Source organism: Equus asinus, chromosome 19, assembly GCF_041296235.1.
Source record: "Equus asinus isolate D_3611 breed Donkey chromosome 19, EquAss-T2T_v2, whole genome shotgun sequence".
NCBI lineage: Eukaryota > Metazoa > Chordata > Mammalia > Perissodactyla > Equidae > Equus > Equus asinus.
Genome location: NC_091808.1, coordinates 26,016,005 through 26,040,864, shown reverse-complemented (window position 1 = coordinate 26,040,864; position 24,860 = coordinate 26,016,005). Strand labels below are relative to the sequence as shown.

Below are 24,860 nucleotides of genomic sequence, written 5' to 3'. Positions count from 1 at the left end.
CCCGTGAGTGAGCATAGCCAAGATTCCAGAGCCCCTCAGCAGATCCAGACTCATGAGCAATAGGCACTTATGTTATATGCCAAATAAAAAAGAGAGAGGGACAATGATGTGATAGCTATAAGGATTGTACATAACTGACAGACAGATTGGGCAGCTCTGCTTCCATGGAGCTGAACTAACAATACTTTAATGTACCAACTACAGAGGTCGGCAAAAGGGAGATCCTGCCCCTGTTTGCCAAGCACCATGTATTCCTCACCAGATCCTTCAACATCCCTAGACGAATCCTGTGGGAACCTTCCAATACATGATTAAAATGGAATTTCTGACCAACTCTGATAGTTGAGCACCAAGCTGGAATAATTTTTATTTAGACAAGAAGTAATGTGATGTTCCTCCAATCTGGTCCCTCAGACCGTATTTATTTCTGCTCAACACGAAGAAATGATGGAAAAAATTCTCTGGGGAGACTTGTGTTTTGTCCTGGAAAAAAAAAATTCAAGTGAACTCTTTATTTATGCAAAGGTGTAGCAATCCTCTTTGGAAATGAATGGCCTTGAGACCACTGCTCTGTGTGATTAAAAAAAAAAAGTCAATATTTACTGAGCAATACTAGGTGTCAGGCAACATGTTAAGATATTGACATGCTTTATTGTTTTATTTCATTATTACAATAACCCTATATGGTAAATATTATTATCCTGATGTTTAGATAAGGAAGTTCCGAGAGTTTAAGAAACTTGCCCCAAATTTCACAGCTAATGACTGATAAGTGTTGTTATTCAAAGCCAGATCTTCTAATTCCAAAATCCATTATTTTTCACCATTGTAATCATAGTAGGTTCTCAATGGAATTTTGCTGTATTCATGAGTACAATAATAAATAAGTACACATGAATAAATGCATATAAATAAATACAAATGAATAAAGGAATATAATAAACGAGTAACAATTAATGAAGAAATATATATATTTCTGTTCTGTAGAAAGTTTTGTCTAATGTTTCAGATTGTATCAGTTGCTCGTATCTATTTGTTCATTCAAATTTGATAAACACAGGTTTGACTCATTTCATGCAAGCATAGGCTTTCTCATTTGGCAAAAGAGAAAATGAGCCTCAAAGCTCTCATAACTATGATTTGGGATTCAAACCCAGATCGTATTTCTCTGTGGTTCATATTTTTTCTGCTACTCTATGCTGACTTTCTGTGGAAGTCATGTCTAAGTTAATATTGATGATAATAAATATTAAATAATGTATTATCATTTTAGTTAATTTCATCGTGACATCCATTCAGCGCTGAAGCTTTGCTAGCAAATGTGCACAGCTGAAGCATGATCTCATCTAACCATCACAACAGCTGGACAAATGGAGGCTGTTGCCCATTTTATAGATGAGGAAACAGATTCAGAGACATCAAAGAATTTCCCTAAGTCATGCAGATGATTAGCGATGGAGCTAGAACCTGGACACAGTACAGCTTCCTTTGCAGTCCCGCCCTAACACTCTGCAGGCAGGGCCATCTCTCCTCTCTCGCTACAGGAGGCAGTAGTGCAGTGGTTTTTGATTTCTTGGTTTTTGTGCCTGTCTTCACTAGTGGAATATAAAAACTGCAATAGAGGGAGTTTACATTGTTGTTTTAACTTGAATCCGCAGATCTTGAGATAGTACCTGCTAAATCATAATTTACTAATTTTTAAATTAATAAATAGGGGCCAGCCAGGTGGCGCAGCGGTTAAGTGCACACATTCCGCTTCTTGGCGGCCTGGGGTTTGCCGGTTCGGATCCCAGGTGCGGACATGGCACTGCTTGGCAAAAGCCATGCTGTGGTAGGCGTCCCAAATATAAAGTAGAGGAAGATGGGCACAGATGGTAGCTCAGGGCCAGTCTTCCTCAGCAAAAAGAGGACTGGCAATAGTTAGCTCAGGGTTAATCATCCTCAAAAAAAAAAAAAAAAGATGTAAATTAATAAATAAATGAATCCCTCCTGGTTAAATAAAGACCAGAGATAATCTCCTCTTGGATTCAGATCTCAAATGTCTAATTAGACACAGACCTTAGAAATGGACAGAGATTCTGCAAAAACTCTCTCAATTGGCTGCCTCTATGGAAAAAATATTGAACATTTTATCTTCATGAAATAATCAATGACTTGTCCATAGTTCTGAGTTCAGTTCTTTATCCCTGGGCTAGTTTGCAGCATGACCCTAGGAAAGTCACTGAAGATATTTACTCTGAATAAAATTTTACTACTAAGTCAGATTCATGCCACTGAATTTCTCTAAAGATCTAATGAAAACTCATCAGAATGTATAATGTCTTCAAAGTTAAATAATATCAGTAAAAATGATAAAGATTAAGCAATGTTACATCCTTGTCTCTCCCCAAAAGTGATTATATGACGAGGAAAAATAATCTATTTTAATTTAAATTGTGACTTTTCACTAAATGGAATCTAGCTATGCCGCTAACACTATGGCTTTTAATTCCAATATTCCTCTTCTCCACTACCTTTATAGAATATGATCATTTCTCTGTGTCAAAACCTGCCCAAGGAACCCATTCAGTCAATTGGTATTCACAAACTTCTAAACAGTATTAAATATCATTATTTTACTATTATACATAATAAGTGCTAATTTCATCTTTTCTAGAATGTTATTAGTGTTCTGCCTCTTCCCTAGACTATTGATTACTTTTAAATTGTACATGTATTATACACAAATGTGCATATGTCTAAGGTCACATCTATACATAGAATTCTCATTAACTCCAATTAAAAATATGAATGGATAAGAAAAGTAATTGGGGAACAAAGTAAAAAAAAAGTTCAACTGAGAAAATCTATTAAACTGGACTGAACATCATGCTGACCTTTGAACAATACTTTCCCTAGAAAACATAAATGCTGGAATCAATCTATTTGTAAAAATCTAGCTGAGAGCTTTTATTTATAGGCAGAATCTAAATTATTTTGGTTAAACATATTAGGTTAATTTTTATTCTTTAAAATATTGAGTGACTTTTATTTCCATGTTCTTTTGGAAGAAATTTAAAGTTGGGTCAATTTATGACTTAATCAGACAATGAATCATCTTGAAGGATACAATGTACCATGGACATGTGCACCACAGCAAAAGAAAGCCCTTCAAACTCTACATCTGAATTAAACTGCAAACCAATGAGAGCCTCCAAAGAAAATCTGACGGCAAAGTGAAAAGGGCAGCAAAGCTCTGAGAAAGGTTTCAAGATTTTGAAAAGTAAAAGTAGCCTATACTCAGTGTTCACACTTTACAAATACAGTAACAATAATAACAGAAAAGCTTCAAATAATATTTTCCTTAGAAAGGAATCAGGGGCTACAATTTGTGCAGTTATAGGAAGATAGACCAATATTAACTTTTTCTGGTTTGAGATTGAAAAGTTAGAATTTTTTCTTTGTTCCTCTTCAGTAACAGACTATCTGATTCAAAGAATTACGCCTGACCCCAGATCTTTGCTAGTTTACTGGTGGTTTCATGGCAGTTTCAGATGTTTTCAATGCTACAAATAATTTAATTTCAAATATGGAATTGAGGCCATAGCACCTGTGGAACAGCAACTTAGGAACCTGTGTAGGAAAGTACATGAGGATGAGAGACAAGTTCTTTCTTCCAAAGGTCAGAATTATTAAATATTAAACATGAGATTACCTCCTCCCATCCCCAGAATGGTCTAAAAACCAATGCTAAATCTTTTATATCTAGGATTTAAAAATGAGGTACTTTTAAAATGACATCATTAGGGTGTTCTAACTAAAAATATGTCTTTCCTTATTGTATTCTACTCAGATATTATCCAAAATAACACATAGTATACATTCTTAGTCTACGCTGGGCAATTTTCTTAGCACGTTATGAATATTACCTTATTCTCATAATTACTCTGTGAAGCAAGTACTATCCTTACTTCCATTTTCATGGGGCCCAGAGAGATTAAGTAACATCTAGAGCCAAACAGCTAATAAGTGGTGGAGCTTGGATTTGAACCTGGTCAGTCTGGTTCTAGAGTCTGTGTGCTTAACATAAACTAGTGCCAGACTATGAATTTTAAATTCTTAATTTATGGTGTCACTTGGGATCACTATCTATACTGCACAATAGTTCACAGACAGTTCTGAGCTTGCTCTTTCATAATATTTTATAAGTAAAACATTGGTTGAAAAATATTCCCCCATCATTGAAGAAATATCTAGTACTTTCTCCTGAAGATGTGACATACATCCTGATGAGAAGACAATGAAAAATTCTCATGAAGACAATAAAAAGGATTATTCATTAAAGAATCTTTCCTATTATGGGATTAATGATGAGACACAACTACAGACAAAAGGTCATGCCCTCAGCACTCCTCAATTTGGGGTGTTGTTGGAGGACAGAGAGCAGGTGACTAAGGTGAGGCGACATGTGTTTGTTTGGAGAGGAAAGAGTGAAAAATGGTTTGAAGACCTGACTCTGACATCATCAGAGTTACCTGTGTAAAATCCAGGCATCTCAACCTGCTGCTGTATCCTTTAGGACTTCCCCCATTTCCTTCTCTATAAACTGGGAGAATAACGGGCCATACCTGCTAGAGGTTCAGTAAAGATGAAATAACACAATGCACATAAAGCACCAAGCAGATGCCAGGTGTGTAAGACATGCTTTATCTACCTGGACACAGTCATTATCAGCGTTACTCACCATGAAGTTCCTTCACTCTAAACTCACATATATTTTTCAGAATAAGCTAAGCTGTCTTTAAAAACTGTTTCTCAAACTTGTTAGCAACACTACGAAAGAAGGAATTTCAACATTATCTTCTATTCTGATTCATAAAACACCAGGAAAGCATATGGCTGTATATGAACATTAAATAATATTGTGTTCTGCTCTGCTTACCAAATTAAATCAAGTTCCAAACGCAGCTTATGCAGAGTGAATATGGTTGCCTATAAGAGGCAAACACATTTGGTGTTTAAATTTGTGTTTTCTATTATATAAAATTTTGTAGAATGATGAAACAATGGAAGAGTGGAAATAAAACAGAATATGCATGAAAATATTTTTAAAATACTTTCTTCCTTATATATAAAAACAACATAGATTAGTGCTTCCACTATTTATTTACTAGCTGTGTGAATTAATCAAGTTACTTAAATTCTCTCTGACTCACTTTCTTGATCCGTGAAAAGTACATAATAATGATACTTACCTCACAGGTTTGTGATGAGACAAATTAATTGATGAATAAAATACACAGAATAGTGCTCGCGCAGAGTAAGTGCTTGATGTTAGCTATCATTATCATTTCTGTGTTAACCTTTCCACGGGTATATTATACACAAATATAAATTGGTTATTTTACAGCATCATTCCTCCCCCTCCTCCCAGCTTTGTCAACAAAAAAAGGATGTGGCCAAAATGAAAGTGGGTATTGGAGAAATTATGAGGATACCTCATTTACTTTCACAAGTCTATCTAGGTGAGAATTGAAAACAAAGAAAATGTAGCCTCTAAATTATTGAAATAGCTATTTGTAAAATGCTTGTCTTTATTCAGACCACATTACTCTTATTTTACAGACGTTTCTAAAACAACTCTCTGTTTCAAGGCTTTCAACCTACAGCTAATAAATGCGGGTTGATTTTAAGCACTCCACATTCTAGGAGCCGAGCCAGAGACCTTACGTGGGCTATTTCATTGAATCTCTGCAAATCACTATGAGGAAGTGTATTAGTTTTCTATTGCTGTAACCAATGACCACAAATTTAGTGGCTTAAACCCATATAAATTTCTTTTCTTTTCTTTTTTTTTGAGGAAGATTAGCCCTGAGCTAACTACTGCCAATCCTCCTCTTTTTGCTGAGGAAGCCTGGCCCTGAGCTAACATCCGTGCCCATCTTCCTCTACTTTATATGTGGGATGCCTACCACAGCATGGCTTTTGCCAAGCAGTGCCATGTCCACACCCAGGATCCAAACCGGCGAACTGTGGGCGGCTGAGAAGCGTAACGTTCGAACTTAACAGCTGCGCCACCGAGCCGGGCCCTAAATTAATTTTCTTACAGCTCTGGATGTCACAAGTCCACAATCAGTTTTACTGGACTAAAATCAAGGTGCTGGCAGGGCTGCATTCCTTCTGGTGGTTCTAGCAGTGAATCTGGTTCCTTTCCTTTTCCAACTTCTGGAAATCGGCTCTTTTCTTCAGCATGGCCCCTTCCTCCATCCTCAAGGCCCCTCATTCCAACTCTGCTTCCATCCTTGCATCTTCTCTCTCTGACTCTAATCCTTCTGCCTCCCATTATAAAGATCTCTCCATTACGTTGGGCCCACCAGGATAATCTACTCACCCTCAAATCCTTAACTTCATCACGTGTGCACAATCCTTTTTAACATGTAAAGTAACATATTCACAGATTCGGGGATAAGACATAACATCTATTGGGTTATTTTTCAGCCTACCACAGGTAGATAATATTCTATTGATTTTGCAATGAGAAAAAATGTAAAAATATTTAACTCCATTAATACATTGAGAAACAAAAATTCAGAGAGGTCGACTAGCTTAATTCAAACTCACAAAACCAAAAAGTGAGCATGAACATACTATGTAGGTCCTTCTGACCCTAATGCTGTTTCCCAAAGCATTACACAATTCTGCCCCCAGAGTAGGAAAAAAGATGAAGGAAAGACTCCCTCCTTAAGGGTAGATTTTTTATTTTCCTTATGACTTAAAAATATTAATTAAATAGGTTTATTGAACGGCTACTCTGTGTAAGACCCAATTTTATGTGTTGAGAAGTATGAATGAGACCCAGTCGGTCCCCAGATAATCCCATATATTCCCATGTATTTGAATGGCTATCACTCCTAAACCTAAATCTATAGTCCCAACCAAATTCAACTACCTGATTGACAGTCCAATTTCACATTTTATAAACTTATCCAATTTGCCATGTCTAGAACTGAACTCCTGATTTTTCTCTACAGATAAGTTCTTCAGCCTTCTCCACCTCAGGAGATGGCCCCACCACACTCCCCTCCCCCAGTGCTCAGAGCTAATCAACCATCAAATGCCTTAAATTTGTCTCAAAAATATATCTTAATTGCATTTCCTTCTCCTTATTTTCATTATCCCCAGATTTCTAACTGCTATCTTCATGTCCATCTTGCATTGCCTCAATTTAATCTGCATACATAAACTGGCATGATCTCTTTAGAGATAAATTGGTTTATGTCACTTCCAAGGTAAAATACTTCAATAATTACCTACCACATTTATAACAAAATCCAAACTCCCATGCTGTACAGGGCTCCCACGTACCAGGCTCTGCTGTCCTGATGTAACTTGCAATGGAGCCTCCTTTCACTCCTAAAATTGTCCCATTTTGATGATAAATTACATGGTCACTATATCTATAGGACTCTGTGTAATCTTTCCTCCTCCTAAATTTTCTGTTCATGGCCAAAGTCTTCTCAATCAAGACTCAGCGGGGTCTTCCCTCAAGTCTCTCCTGTAATTATTTTTCTTCAAAATCTGAAGCATAGCATTTAATCCTGCACTTAATTATTTTATTTGTTGTATGTCTGTTCATTCCATCAAGGTACACAGAGACAACCAGGCTCACGTCCATATTGTTCACCCGAAACACTTCAGTCAGCCCAGTACCCGGTACATGGTAGGTGTCCACAAGTATTTATTGAAGGATAAGTGGCTAAATAAACTTGCCGTACATTCAGGGAGCTATGGAGACACATAGTTTAACATTTAAATAATAAAAATATTTTCAAGATATCATTGACCAAAACTAATGCAGAAGTTACTTCTGTTTACAGACAGAGGTTGACCAGGGAAGGCTCCAGAAGGGAAGGAAGTGCAGTCAGTGTTGATGGATGAAAAAGGTAGTGTTATGTGACTCAAGAAACTGAGAAAATATTTCTCAGCAGAAGAAATGGCATTTGCAAAGGCAAAAAGGTTTAAAACAGTGTGGTTATTCAGGGAACTCACAGTAGTTTCTATTATTAGAGTGTATAGTCTCGTATAGATGATATATTAATGCCATGAATCCCTAAGGACAAAAGCTAAATTATGGAAAGCACTGCAGGAAATATAGAGAAGAGCTAAGAAATCTGAAGTTTAGTTTTGTTTTCATTTATAGCGCTAGGATGATTTGAGAATTTCTATTGCATATTTAGCTCACCTTATAAATTATAGAAGTTCTTAGATAAGTAAATCAATTTTTGAAGAGCTATATTTCAAGCTTCATTACCATAAAGAATCCTCTCAGTTGTGAGTTTGTCATGTAATATTCACAAAATTATAATACATGGCCCATAAGGAAACTATATTGAGACTTATAGTATGTAAAACTAAACTGGGCTTTTCCCTCAAAAGATTTTTTGGGTTTGAATTTTAAGAATCATCTCAAATTTCTCCTTTGGTAATGTATTTTCATTCACTCTTAGATTGTAAAAAGAAACAGGCTAAAACCACTAAATTAACATTTTGGTATTTATATCACACAAATGCAAAGACGAACATATGGAATTTACAGAATATGAAGTCATATTTTGATGTAACTAAGAGTTGAAAGAGTGAGTTAAAACTCATCTCAGCCCTAAATATCTGGAAAGAGAAAATTTTCAAGAACTATCCTTGGAACAGATAATCATAAATGGTTACTTGGAACATAAGGAATGTACATCAGAATTTGCACACTCGTGGACTGCGGGACATGAATGTTTGCTTTGGCTCCCAGAGCACTTCAAAAGTTTGAGCCAAGATTTAAATTTGGAGAATTAACAAAAAAATCCAGAACTATATCCCCTCTTGAAAAATTAGAAGACAGACAATTCTTATAGAAAAAGCCAGAGTCTCCTAGAAGAGGGCAGATGCTGTCTAGTTCACCACAGCGCCGCCTCCCCCACCACCCGGGTACTAAGATCCAAGCCACTTCCCTTATGTATGTTACATCTGTGAGATTTTGTGCCAGACCAAAAAGAAAAAAACCCCAAACCATTAAAGACCCCTTGAGAATATGAAAATGTCTAGGAAAATACTTAGAATTTGAACATTGATAGTACTGAGAATTGAATGTACAGGCTATTTTAACAAAATCATCTAAAAATGTAACAATTCAGACCTTCAATTTTTTCTTTCTCAGATTTTTTTTGGTAAATAAACTATATCAAAACAAACAAAAAGCGAAACAAATCCAGTATAACAGTTTTTCCTCCTGACTAGTAAGCTATTCATTTTGATCTTTGGTCAATATACCATAAACAGCACAGCACAATAATCAAAAAACATGTAAGAAGACCATGTGTTTGATCTGTAGTTTAAATGTAAACACCTCCCTATAACATATCTTTCAATAGAGCAAATATAATTTGTTTTACTTAAATAGATTGAAAGACTTGAAATGTTTTTAATACTCAAATTGTTTTAGATTAGGAGATATAAAGCCAGAAAAGTCATTTCCACGGGAAATGACAGGCACCTACCTTCGCTATCTGGACACACCAGTTAAGCAACAGCTGTGATCCAATGTTATCCTTGTGTTCATGGACGTAATCCAACAGGCAGCCATGGGGCATAAGCTGTGTAACCAGCTGGATAGTTGGGCTCAGACAGACACCCAATAACCGGACTAAGTGTGGATGGTCCATACTTGCCATGATCAGAGCTTCCTATGAGAAAAAATATAATAGCACCACTTCAACCCAAAGTTTTTTATAATTATAGTTACTTGCACTGAATTAATGGTGCTGATAATGACTTTTAAAATGCACACTCAATGGAATCAATTAAAAGCAAAAAGACATTGTAGCCATCATATTCTTAAAGCAATTTAATTCAAGTGAAATTAAATGAAAAACAGAGTATATATTTAATAAAATGGAAAATGTTAAAGAATAACTGCATATAAAATTAATAATGGGATCTCTTTTATAATGTAGACAATATTAGATTTCATTTACTGCCAAGTAAGTTGAAATTGAATCCTAACTTACACTGGATTTTTAACCTTTGATCTTTGGTTCTAGAGTACAATCATTGATATAAATGCTACTCTGAAAAATCAAGAATTGAGACTATAAGCATATTATTTACACATATACAGTTTTGAAAATTAATAAAGGGAATCTTACAACAGAGTCGAGGAGCCATGAAGGGAGCACTCTCTCACACACACCCCTCGTCACAGCCTACTTAACCAGCAGGAAGATGCCACCCTGCCTCAGCGACAATGTGCTAACCACTGCTTGCAGCCCATGAGAAACCACCACCACCTCAAACTCTTGTTCTCCTCTAATGAACTTTTCTTCCAATAACTCTCCTTAATTCCCTCCTAAAACCTAATAAAAGTTGACATTCCCTTAGTCTCTTCAGACATACCTGTGGTTTGCCATAGTCTGCTTGTCCTGAATTTTAATTCCTCTACTGTTCTCAAATAAACTCAAATTTGCTTTGATAATTCATCAATTATTTTATTTTAAGATTGACATTATATGGTGTCAGAGGTGACATCTGAAGGAGACAAACCCTGAGGAGCTAACAACCCCTGGAAACACGTGCGGTACCACTGGAGTCCCTGTGCTCTCCACTTCTGTGGATCATCTCATTCCTTTCAGTTCAGTAAGTCTCCTTTAGGATTTGAGCCCCTCGCCTTATGTTGAGCTCTCCAGATTTATTCAGGATCTGTTTTTGTGATGGCATAACCCTTCCTGGTGAGTACAGCTGTACTCCCTTATCTGTGGTTTTGCTTTCCGTGGCTTCAGTTACCTGTGGCTAACTGCAGTCTAGAAGCAGATGATCCTCCTTCTGACTTATCATCAGAAAGTCAATGGTAACCTAACACTATGTCACAATGCCTATGTCATTCACCTCAGTTCATCTCATCACAGGACATTGTACCATCCAACATCATCACAAGAAGAAGAGTGAGTACAGTAAGCAATTTTGAGAGGGAGAGAGAACATTCACATAAATTTTATTACAGTATATTTTATAGTTGTTCATTTTATCACTAGCTAGTGTTAATCTCTTATTGTGCTTCATTTATAAATTAAACTTTGTCATAGGTATGCATATGTAGGAAAAAACATAGTATATATAGGGTTCAGTACTATCTGTGGTTTCAGACATCTACTGGAGGTCTTGTAACTATCCTCCGTGGATAAGGGGGGACTACTGTACTCTTGTTTTATAATCTCCAATTTTTTACTTATGGGATCCCAATCCTCCAAGCCCTCTCAGGAGATGCCCTCTCAGATGCCAGCTGGTGTCATGTTCAAAAATTATGATCGCTGCTCATGCGAATTCTTAACCAGATGGACCAACCTAACCAAAGGTAACATAGAGCTTTAGTTGATCTCCCCAACCTGTTTTTTCTCAGAACTAAGAAGACCATGGCTCTAGGATTTAAAAAAGTGCATGGGATGCCTGTTTTAATTGATATCTTGAGGCTTCCAAGCAAATTTAAGATTCCAAAATGCCTCTTTACCGACACAATAATTTACTTAAATAAATTATAATTAAAATAATTAATAAAATAATTTAATTTATAAATTAACTGAGGCAAATAGACAATTGGAAGAAGGACAAAAGGCATCAGTAGGCTCTTCTCCATCTCACCCCCCAAGGCTTACTTCTTTTCCTGTGGCACCCACATCACCTCTTCTATACTCTCCTCTTACCCGTTCCAATCCTCCCGCTGAAGTTCCCTTTTTCTCAGAACCTCTTCCCCTTCCCACTTCCTCTTTGATCAAATCCATTGAAATCTACCCTTTTAAAATCAGACTCCCCAAGGACCCTAACTCTAAGCATCCAATTTCTTATGTTCCTTGGACTAAAGCTAAACTCAAAGCCATAGTAAAAGAATTTTGGAAAGTTACAGAGGATCCCCACAGATTTGCTAAGGAATTTAAAATGGTTGTCTAGACCTACCAACCTGATTTCTCAGAATTATATCAACTAGTCCATATGCTTGTTGGTGAGGGCCAAGCCCAGCACTCAATGAAAACTGTCAACTGTAATGATCCTGAAAGATCTCTAGAATTGCAGATGCGGGACAAACCCCTTGCCCTATTATATGACGGGGCTTGTGGAATTGCTCACCAACTCCAACAGGCAATTCCCAGCACTTTCTCAAAACCTGTTGATTGGAATAATACCCAAGTTTTCACTCAGAAACCAAATTAACCTGTGCATGATTATTACAGTTGACTTCAAATTGTGTTCAAGAAAAATTTAGTCTTCCTATGGACGTGGCATCCACTTGGTTGGCCTTCAAACCACACCTCAGATGATTCCACTAAAGTCGTTAATCTCCAACTTCAAAAGATGGAGGCCCCTAAGCAAAATCCTCCCAGTCTTTGTCATTATTGTAAGAAGCCAGGACAATAGAAGAAAAACTACTGTAAATTAAAATGCTCCAGGTGTCTTCAGTCACCCAACCAAACCTTCCAATGTCTTTCCAGTTCCCAATGATGAGACTCCAAGGAATCATAAGGACTTTTCCCAATCTTTCCTCTTAACTGGTTTGGAGAAACAACTCTCCAGATTGGGAACAAATTTCTCTCCATTCTTATTGATACTGGAGCTACACTCTCAGTGCTCAACTACACTGCTGTTTAACAGCCTTTGCCTCAAGATACTAAAACAGTTCACGTAGTGAGGATCACTAATAAACGTCAATAAGTCCCTATTTATAAACCTATTTTCTTTTGTCTGGGCCCTCTGAGGGATACCTATTCTTTCCCACTCAGTGTCTCTGCCCTCGTCCACTTACTGGGCCAAGACTTAGAAAAATATCATGCAGGAATTTCTTTCTCCCAAAAGGGGGAAACAATTTTAGAATTTGATGACAACAACCAAAATAACTGGTCCAATGAACTGGATATATCTTCTTCAACATCCTTTATTTGCACTGTTTCTGACAATATCAAAGCTGATGCCAAAGTTTCTAGCCATTTTCCCCTGATGAATCAATTAGCACCATCCCTATGGGCAAAATCATCAACAGATGTTAGTAGAATTCACAGTGCTCCTCTTATCAAGATCTAAATTGATCCCTTAAAACTTCTCCCCAGAATTAATCAATATCCCATAAATGAGGAAGCCCTGCAGGGAATCAAGCCAACAATAGAAGCTTATAAGGTCCAAAGCCTTGTTATTCCTTGCACTAGTCCATGTAACACCCATCCCTGTTTTACCTGTAAAGAAACCCAATGGCAATGGACAGAGGTTTGTTCAAGACCTTTGGCCATAAATAATATAATCATCCCTCATCACCCAGTTGTTCCAAACCCTCTTACTTTGTTGGCTTCCATCTCTACCGGAAGCAAATTTTTCACTATGATTTACGTGTGTAGTGCTTTCTTGAGTATTCAACAGAGAAGGCCAGCCAATCTTTTCACCTTCACTTGGGAAGGACAACAACATACCTGGACGGTCATGCATCAAAGCTTTACCAAAAGTCCTTCTTATTTCTCATAAGTTTTAAAGGCTGTTATAGATGATATAGAATTTTCTGGAGGTTTCACTTTATTACAATTTGTGGACAACTGACTTCTCTTCTCCCCTTCCTACACCTCCTTACAAGAAGACAGTACCCACCTGTTAAAAGTTTTAGCATCAAAATGACACAAAGTCTCTAAGGAAAAGTTGCAGTTCATCCAAACTCAGGTTTTATATTTAGGACTCTGATCTTGGAACAAAGGCTATATTTAGATCCAGATAGGCTTCATGGCATCTCCAATTTTCCAAAACCCAGAACTAAGCACCAATTACAGTGCTTTCTCAGGCTAGCTGGGTACTGTTGAAATTGGATTCCAAACTTTTCTTTTATGGCCCATCCCCTATATTCTTTACTAATAAATAACAAACCTGACCCTACTGTTTGGAAAGATCAGGATGATGTAGTCTTTAAAGCCTTAAAGGAAAACTCAATAAATCCCCCGCCTTTGGACATCCCAATTATCAATTTCCCTTTTTTCCTTCATATACGAAAAATAAGGAAAGGGACTCGGAGTTCTCACCCAAAAACACAGTGGCCACCATCACCCCATAGAGCATTATAGCCAACAGCTAGACCCTGTGGGACAGAGAATACCTTCCTTGTCTCAGAGCCATTCCTGCCGCTGTTGTTTTGGTTAAGGCCACCAAAAGACGTAGTCATGGGATTCCCCTAACTATTCTTGCACCCCTAACTATTCTAAACCCTTCTAAATTCTCATCATACACAACACAGTTCAGCTAGTCACCTCACCTCCAATGAAATCTTCTTGCTAATAGCTCCTCATATAACCCTTTCTCGCTGCAATAACGTTAACTCTGTCACCAAGACTCCTCGTGACTATTTGACTCTGACACATCACCTTCTAACTCGTCACAATGATTTACAGGAAACTCCCTTAACCAATGCTGTTTTCTTGTGGTTTACCGATGGTTCTTATTTAAAGAATGAAAAGGGTAAATTCTGTGCTGGTATGCGATTCCAACTCCTTTTGAAATCATTAAGGTGACACTTTTGCCTTTGGCTGCTTAAGCCCAACATGCTGAATTATATGCTTTCACTCGAGTTTGTATCCTGGCTAACGGATATACCCACAGCCAGTATGCCTCTGGAGTAGCCCACGATTTTGGAACGCTATGGAAACCAAGAGGCTTCCTTACCTCTAATGGAGATACAATTAAAAATGGCTCTCATGTCTAAACTTTTCTAGATGCCATACTTCTATCAGCAGCTTTGGCTATCATCAAGTTCCCTGGACATTCCACACTTCATTCTCTGGAGGCTAAAGGAAACCACTTCACTGATATTTCCACTAAAAATGCTGCTCTCAAGGGAACCAAAAGCCAAACTTCTGTCAGGGTCCAAAAGAATGCTTAGAAGCATTGGAACCCAACAAAGAATGATTTACACATAACTAGAGAGGCTCAACTATCAGCACCAGAGGAAGAAAAACAATACTGGCAATCCAATGGCTGCTGGTATGATAAAACAAGAAACCTCTGGTTTGGGCCAAATAAAAACCCCGTCTTACCAGGGACTCTAAAATTTCCATTATTGACCACCATGCATTCATTAAATCATTGGTCTGACAAAGTGATAACATTTATGAAATAATATTGGTGAGAAAATATAAATAAGACTGCAAAATGTCTGCCTTGCTTGCCCAACCTGCCCAAAATATAATCTGGGAAAACCTGTTAACACTGCTCCTGGACATTTTAAATTGCCTAAGGGACCATTTGAGGTTTGGCAAATGGATTTCATACAGTTACCCTTGTCTTACAGATATAAACATGTTTTCATAATGATTTGTATGGTCTCTCACTAGGCTGAAGTTTTCCATTGCAGGAAGGCTGCTGCCTCTTCTGTGGCTGAAATCTTATTAAAAAAATTATCCCTACTTGGGGAACCCCCTCAAACTTCATAGTGACCGGGTAATTCAGTTTACCATTGTACAAGTTTGCACTGTTTGGCAGGTTTTACAATATTTTTACCATGCCTACCACCCTCAATCTTCAGGACTAGTAGAATGTACTAATGGCATTATTAACACTCAATTGGCAAAATTTGTAGAAACCCTTCAAGTACCCTGACCAAAAGCATTGCAATTTGTTTTTCTGAATCTCAGATCCACCCCTTTTGAAACCCATAAATTCTCCCCTTTTGAGATAATCACCAGATGTTCAATACACCTAGCTCCTGCTTCCTCTGATCCACAGCTGGCAAAAGGGGATATACTTCAATTTTGCAAAGGCCTAAGCAAATCCATAGAGAATCATCATACTTTGGTAGAACAATCTTTCCACAGTGCATTCTTGGGAGAGGAAAACATCAGACATCATAATCTGCAGCCCAGAGATTTCATCTACCTTCAGAAAGACTCCCTCTAACCTCACTGGAAGGGACATCACCAGGGGCTATTAACCAAACTCTGCACAGCCAAGCTCCAAGGGGGAGATTCCCAGATTCATGTGTTCACTTAAAGAAAGCTTCAATCCCTGAATGGACCTACACTCCAACTAGTGAATTAAAATTGAAATAAATCCATGTATCTATTGGCAGCTAATCTTTGACAAAGAAGCCAAGAACATGCAATAGAGAAAGGAAAGTCTCTTCAATAAATGGTATTGGGAAAACTGGACAGCCACTTGCAAAAGAATGAAAGTAGATCATTATCTTACACCAGACACAACAATTAACTCAAAATGGATTAAAGACTTGAATGTAAGACCTGAAACCATTAAATTTCTAGGAGAAAATATAGGCAGTACACACTTTGACATCAGTCTTAGCAGTATCTTTCCAAGTACCATGTCTACTCAGGCAAGGAAAACAAACAAAAAAAAAGTAAACAAATGAGACTACATCAAACTAAAGAGCTTCTGCAAGGCAAAGGAAACCATGAACAAAACAAAAAGACAACTCACTAACTGGGAGAAAATATTTGTAAATCATATATCTGACAGGAGGTTAATTCCAAAATATGTACAGAACTTGCACAACTCAACAACAAAACAGCCTGATCAAAAAATGGGCAGAAGAGATGAACAGACATTTTTCCAAAGATATACAGATGGGCAACAGGCACATGAAAAGATATTCAACATCACTAATTACTAGGGAAATGCAAATCAAACCTACAATGAAATATCACCTTACACCCATCAAAATGACTATAACTAACAAGACAAGAAATAAACGTTTGGAGAGGATGTGGAGAAAAGGGAACCCTAATACACTGCTGGGGGGAATGTAAACTGGTGTGGCCTCTACGGAAAAGAGTATAGAGATTTCTCAAAAAATTAAAAATAGAAATACCATACATTCCAACTATCCCACTGCTCGGTATTTATCCAAAGAATATGAAATCAACAATTCAAAGAGATTATGCATCCCTACATTTGTTGCAGCATTATTCATAATAGCCAAGACATGGAAGCAACCCACGTGCCCATCAACAGATGAATGGATAATACAGAAGATGTGGTATGTACATACAATGGAATACTACTCAACCATAAAAAAGATAAAATCATGCCATTTGCAACAACATGGATGGATCTTGAGGGTATTATGCTAAGTGAGATAAGCTAGACAAAGGCAAACACCATATGATGTCACTCATATGTGGAAGATAAACACATGGATAAAGAGAACAGATTAATGGTTACCAAAGGGGAAATGGGTGGGAAGGAGGGCAAAAAGGATAAAGGGGCACAAATGTATGGTCATGTATAAAAACTAGACTATTAGTGGTGAACACAATGCAGTCTATACAGAAACTGATACATAATAATGTACACTTCATGTTTACACAGTGTTGTAAGCCAATATGACCTCAATAAAATAATAAAAAAAAAGAAAGTGTCTAGGGATTGAAGCAGACAACAGCTGAAGCAGACAGCTTTCCCAAGATGACAGAACCAGGCCTGTATATCTTTTCTTCACTATTTTTCCTCACTTTATTTCCTCTCTTTCTCTTGGAAAGACAATAATCTTATTTACATTTCCCAATCTATTGCAAAAGGGTGAAAGCTGTCTGATTGTTGGAATTGCCACCAGGACCTTTGATCTGCCCATGCCAGTGGTGAGTCTTTAGTCCTATCTATAACTAATTTTACCTTAGTTCCCAGTCAACAGATAATTACTCCTATTCCAATTTGGATGTTACCTATTGAGTCAGACTCCAGAAACTGACTTTCCCTGTACCCTGTTTTGATTTTTCCCTTTCTGACAGTAATAACTGTCAGAGCCTAACTTGATGTTAACACTTTTGCAAACCAAACTGCTTTCTTGCTCTTGCCTTCTTTCCCATTCCTTGATACTAACTGCTCTCATGCTGTGAAAGAAAACACCAAAGGTCTTACTTCAGGGCTTTTGGAAAAGAACATTTTAAGATGGTAAGGTGTCTTCCTAAATGTATCAGTCCCACAGCCTCCTTCTTTTTTTTTCCTAAGGAAGATTGTCCCTGAGCTAACATCTGTGCCAATCTTCCTTTTTTTGCTTGAGGAAGATTTGCCCTCAACTAACACCCATGCCAATCTTCCTCTATTTTGTATGTGGGCCACCGCCACAGCATGGCCACCAATGAGTGGTGTAGGTCTGCAACAGGGAGCTGAACCCAGGCTGCCAAAGTGGAGAACACCAAATTTAACCACTAGGCCACAGGGCTGCCCAATACCACAGACTCTTGACTCGAAACTAATTAAAAGACACCTGTTAACTCTATTAATAATTAAACTTTAGCTGTAGTCCTCTGCACTCCACCTGGTTTTATCTTTGTCTGTGAAGGACAGGACCAATCCTGGGCCTACAATTATGCAGATAGCTGGCAGATAGGGGGACAATGCTTACTAGGATATCTAGTTGTTCCACTGTCCATTCATAATGACTCTTAAACTGACCACTGGTCCAATCCCCTAAATCTACACCAAAGAACAGAATGTGAACCACCTGTTAGGGACTTGACTCTGAGTTTGCCTCCTTTGGCAGGTCTTTCTCTTTCCTTGGCTCAAAATACACACAAATGAGTGCATGGTTAGAAATGTATCAGTCAACAATTGGCAACATAGCTGACTCCATTCCCAAGGGAATAGCAGCCCAACAGCGATCCCCAGATCCCCCAGCTAAGGTAGTATTGGACAGTCAAATCACCTTTGCCTATCTCCTAGCTGAACGAGGTGGTGTATGTATGGTGGTAAGTACAACCTGTTGCACATGAATAAATTCCTCGGGGGAGGTAGAAACCCAATTCATGAAATCAGAGACCAAGCACAGTGGTTACAAGTTTCACCTGGCTCCCCATAGACCTCTGACTTATTCAGTTGGCCGCCTTCAGGTCTAGCTTCATGGTGCAGAACCATCATACAAACTGGGTTTGCCATATTATTTCTAATTTCATTCTGCATAAACCTTTTTAAACTTTGCACCTGTTGTGTGTCAAAGCTTTGCAGAAATGATTCACCAAATGGAACAATGTTGGCTTAGTGCTTTGAAATGATTTCTGATGCCTATAACCTCGACAAAATATGATTAGAAAGTGTCTGAGCATTCTTCTTCCTACTCTCCTTGTTACTCAAATGTGGCCTAAGTGGTTTCCTGTCACTATGTCCTTCCCCTCCCACGTGGGACATGAAACCCAGGAAAGGTCCTTCCTGGCACCGAGGGACAAACATAGAAATAACTGTGACTCAGATGACCTGGCTCTTGATCGTCATGTCTTCAAGGAAAGATCTGGATCAAGAGGGGAAAATGTGAAAATTCATCAGGGAAATCTTATTCAAAAGAGTCAGGCAGCTGTGAGGGGAGAGCTCTCACACACACAGCCCTGTCACAGCCTACAGAACCAGCAAGAAGAAAGAAGATGCCTCCCTTCCTCAGTGACAATGCACTAACCACAGCCCAAAGCCCATGAGAAACTGCCACCACCTCGGACCCTTGGTCTTCTTCAGGGAAATTTTGTTCAAAACAACCCTCCCCAGTTTCCTTCCAAAACCTAATAAAAGCTGGCCTTCCCTTTGTCTCTTCAGACTTGCCTGTGGTTCACCACAATCCGCTTGCCCTGAATTTCAATTTCTCTACTATTCCCAAATAAACTCAACTTTGATTTTATAATTTATGAACTATCTCATTTTAAGGTTGACAGAATTAAGTTACAGGGGAAATTGCCAAAAAGTTAAAAACGATTGCTTTGGGCAATGGAAAATGGGGGTAGGGAAGGGAGAGGAAAGTAGCTGGAGACTGCTGTCTTCCATCCTTAGCTTTGCAGAAGTACTTGAGCTTTATTAGTACCACCTTAAAGCTACTTTCATAGACATGATTCACTTTTAACCCCACTACTAGTTTAGTGGTGCTTATTTCTGCTGAGTCTAAAGATTACATATTCACAATCCTGGGGTTTGTCTGATGGAGAATATGTATTTACTTGATCCAGCCGAGTCATCTATGAAGTATAACATTTTAATTTTGGCATAAGGAAGAGTGGGCCACTATGGGCATATGCCTGGAGAAAGGAGAGATATAAGGCCATACAGAAGACACAGGCTGGTAAGATGATGTTAGCCTAACTCAAAGGACTTTGTTGTTGAGCTTTTGTGGGCAGAAGCAGAAATTGCTATTTTTCAGATGACTTCCAAGGAGAATGGGTCTTCCAATTCCCCCTTCTCAGCTGCCTTGGGGAACCAGATGAGTCATAGAAGAGGGGAGAGCACCAGTTTCTATGCTTCCTTTCTGAGCCTACCACCCCTCCAACAGCAGAGGACTGGCAGCCAGGGAGCACTGAGACGTGGTGCATCCTCAGGTGGCATCAGTCAGCAGTGCTGGGAGCAGGGCCTCTCAGTGGCTCAGAGGGAGGAAAAGCTCCACATGGGGGCCAGAGCTGGTAGGAAAGGACACCGTAGAGACCACAGGGTAACCACAACTGGGAGACTGATTTATGGGTACATATGAGACACTCAGCAGCTTCCCACACTATTTGAGGAGACTTCTTTGGGGGCTAGAGTTTCTGCATAATCAATAACGCCAGAAATTTCAGTCATAACTGTTAATATGGCCCCTTATGGACCCATGAGGTGAAAACATTTTGGTTTTACTTACTGTATATTTCAGTAAACGTTTGAAATAAAGCAAACTGGCATAGTTTTAAGGAGAGTGCAGATAGGAATATTAGCCAAGTTAACTATCAATTATTTACTCTAGTATTATGTTAATATTAATTATTAATTAACATTAATTTTGAAAGTGTAAACCTTCACTAAATTAAGGTATGCAAACATATAAATATACACAGACACATCAACAAATAAGCAAAACATCTAATCAAATTAAATATCTAATTTAATCAAGTACCAAATTAGATATTAAATATTAAATATGTTTGTTGTTAGTGCTGTAGACTCAATTCTGACTACTAGCGAGCTGTGTACAGCAGAGCAGAATGCTGCCCGGTCTTTTTGGATCATCCTCTCAGACTATCAGACAATGCTCTGCTGCTATTCAGAGAGTTTTCACGGCCAGTTTTCTCAGAAGTGGGTGGCCAGGTCCTTCTTGCCAGTCTGTCTAGTCTGGGACTGTCACTGAAACCTATCCACCACAGGTGATCACGCTGGTACTTGAAATCCTAGTGGCATAGCCTTCAGCACACAGCAACACCCGGTCACCACAGTATGACAACCAACAGTTGGCGGTGTAGTTCTCTGACCAGGAAACGAACCGGGGCTGTGGCAGTGAGAACACTGAATCTTATCCACTGGATCACCAGGGCTGGATTTATATATCTAATTAAGTTAAATTTATACTGATTGTATTCTATTTCTCTTTGGTGGCTCTCAGGTTTTCATGTGCATAACAGCACCTAGGTGTATTATGACAAGTGTGGCTTTCCTGGCCCCACTCTCAGATAATCAAGTCTGGAAGTGGATCTGCCAAATCTGCATCTGTAGCAAACTCCCTGGGGCGGGTGAAGCTACTGTAGGAAATATGAAACTCTGAGTACTCTAGGACATCCCCATCAAATGTGTGTCTCTATAAGCCGCTGCAAAAGCAGTAACACGCACCAGTTGTTTGATCTTCGTTATAACCCTGTGAAGCAGTCAAAAGAAGTAGTAATTCTGAGCCGTAAAACAAGGAAAGCAAATCTGAGTTGGATGACCGCCCCGGGTCATACGATGAGTAAGCAGCAGGGGCAGTTTTCACTCAGGATTTCTGACTCTTCAGGCACTGCTCTTTCTTATGATAGTAAAAATATGGGAATTTTTACTTCAGTTTCATCAGCACTTCACATTGTAAATGCTTATCTTGTCAACAAGTAGACAGCCCCAAGCACCTGGCGTTAGCCATTCCTGGTTGAATTGGGTCAAATTATACTTTAGTTCCTAAAGGGGAGGAGCAAATAAAATCAAACAACAAATTTGCGCTCCCACATAACGTGCCATCACTTACAATATGCTTTCAGAAAAAGCAAAAGAAAACATATTCTGATTTCCTGGGAGCATTTTTAGGTCCAGGCCATTTAAGATAAAGAGAATGATGAAATTTAAGGTAAGAGAAACATTTTGAGTTTTTTTCAGGATGAAATATACAAACAATTTTTTTTTGCCTTTTACAACTCAAGGAGTAATGATAATTCCATTCTAAATACGCATTTGAAAAGTTTACATCAGAAGAGTGTAAAAAAGTTGCATGAAAGTTCTCTTCTAAAAAAAATCTATTAGCAAGTCCTGGCCAAAAAGCTGGAGTTGTATTAAGGAAAATTGCTCATCACACTACAAAGAGTATTTGAAACCAAATTACAGAGTATTTGCATAATAGTTCCCTTTTTTTGAGAAAGAAAAGATGAACAAGACACTAATTGTAGGTTTTATTTCTTCATAAAGGAAATAGCAGATGGCTTTTTTGGGGGATAGGGGAATAGATAAAGGAAAGAGAATGTGGATTCATTTGGAGTGATGAGTGGGATGGAAAGGGAAAAAAATTCCAATATTTTAATAATGGAGTGTTGGGTTTCAATAAATTGCTCTGTGTTAAAATTAATAATGTCCTCTGTTACCTATCTCTGTGTAGGGCCTATGGAAGCAATTTTGGAATCTTTGCTGCTGTCACTATAAAATGTCAGCGAAGGCCACTGGAATAAATACAAGTTGACAGGTGCATTATCTATTTTTCCAGAAATAAAATTATTCCCTGTCTTTCTTTTCCCTTTTGCTTTATAAAAATGTTCCTTGTAGGTGAATTAAAGAATGTTCCCATTGGACAGAGGGGAAAGATGTAACAGGTGCTGAAAAGTCTAAAGCAAGAACATTTTTCTTTATAATAAGGTCTGGCTTGACTAAGGACATTTTTTTTAAACTACCAAGGGACGGCCAGGGCATAGACAGAAAGCTCTGAAGCATGTACACCATTATTCTCTCACCTATGCTATTTGTATCTCTATTTCAGTTTGAAGGAAAGACATTTCTGTACAATAATAAAAGTGAGCAATATAATTTGTCACATTAAGGTATCATTTTGCCCAGCCTTCAGATGTTTATACCTTGCTACTTAAACTTGTTTTCTCACTTATGTTGGTTAGTGGATTCACAAAAAAAAAAAAAAAAAAAAAAGGAAGAAAAAAACATATGGCCAGTCAAAACTTATGGGCTATTCTGTTTTAAAAAAATGTTGGCTTCAGCCAAACTTTCACTGTTTCATTATGTCTATGGACCATTAGTTCAATACCCTTCAGCTGAAAATAGGGAAAATCTCACAGCATCATGGATAGGAAAGATAAAAAGGGGGAGAGAAAACGAAAAAACATAGACAATTAATGTAGACATATAAAACTGTGCTTAATGCAACAGTCAGCAGGTTTGTGATGCTTGAAACAAATGCCTCTCCCAAAGATAGTGAGGATGATGGCGATGAAGAAAACAAAGAAGACGACGACAGCAGTGATGAAAAGTGAAATCAAATTACTGGTCCATAATTATGTTTTACAAACCTGTTTTGCAGCAGATTGTACCCAGATAACAAGATAAATGCAGTGTGCATCTGTTCCTTCCTGTCTCGAATAAATAATAATTTACTTGTGCAAGTAGGTGAGCAGCAATTAGGCTGAATTAATATGCCATCAATTTGAGTTTGTCCCCTTTGCTCAGTGGCCTTAGCACTTTGCAATCTCTGGTATCATTTTTGTGTACTTGAACAATGAAGATTAGGATCTTACTAACCTTTGCAGTCAGAAGTTTTCCATCTCCATTCTCCATCGTTTACCCATTGGGTGGCTGTATCTTGGATTTCGTTGGTGGTACTTAACACTGCTCTATAATGAAGACCTAATGCGAAGAATTCTACACAAGGTAGAATTCTATTTTTTGATGGTATTTTCTTTCTTCCCCCTAACACTAGTGAACGGTGACTTTCCCTACATCCTTATTTTATGTTCCTATCCCTTTGTTATACATTCACTCACTTAAAAATATTTATTGAGGACCTGCTATGAGCCTGGCACTCTGATTGAAGCTGGGTCTACAGTATTATCTCTATCCTCATGAAGCTTTCATTCTACCAGTAGAGGCAACCCAGAATCAGGAAAGCCAAATAAATATAAAATGGATGTATAAATAATTATAAATTATATTAAGGTTTATGGAGAAAATACATAGAGTATTGTGACAGACATTAAAATGGTGGCTGCAGAACTGCTTTAGATAAGGGTAGTCAGGAAATGTGACCTAAGATCTGAATTTTGAGAAATCAGATAGACAAATTCGAGGAAAGAGTCTAAGAACTTGGAAAATTTTGGAAGCTCTGAGAAGGCTCATCTGTCTAGAATTTAGCAAGAGCTGCAGTGGCATGAGATGAGATTGGCAATTTTGCTAGGAGCCAGATCGTGAAAGGCCGTGTGGTCATGAGAAGGAGACTGGATTTAGTCATAAATTTGTTAATGCCTGCTTTCTGTTATGCTTCATTTACCTCTCCCCTAGCCTGAACTCCAATGTCAGCCAATACAATAAAGTGTTTACCTTCATCATGTAATTTTTTTTCCCCTTTGATAATCCCATTTTGCTACTCCTTGGCCAAAGGTAACGCCCACCGTCTGAATTCTGAAACTTTTAAACCTTGTTAGAGGAAGGCATAGATTCATGGGGATTTATCCTAAGTCTCCGATCTGACCCTCCAAAAGTAGCACTCTTGATTTGTTATTAACTCTTCATTATGTTTGTTATGACCTTTATCTCTGAGCAAGTCAAAAACTTCCTACCTTTCACAATATTTACTCTCGACATTCCATTTTGTTCTCTTGAACCCTTTGACCACTGTGTTTGTCTAGTGCAACTTCACC

The 24,860-nt window shown here is 38.1% G+C and overlaps 1 protein-coding gene across 8 annotated transcripts in view; it reads right to left on the bottom strand.

Annotated features, from left to right (window-relative positions):
• ERBB4 (erb-b2 receptor tyrosine kinase 4) overlaps positions 1-24,860 on the bottom strand; it is a 1,100,930-nt gene that overhangs the window by 155,157 nt on the left and 920,913 nt on the right. For all 8 annotated transcript variants that reach the window (XM_070489795.1, XM_070489798.1, XM_014851360.3 and 5 more), the window contains one exon: positions 9,525-9,710. In XM_070489795.1, coding sequence (XP_070345896.1) covers positions 9,525-9,710 — 186 coding nt within the window. The remainder of the gene's footprint in view (positions 1-9,524; positions 9,711-24,860) is intronic.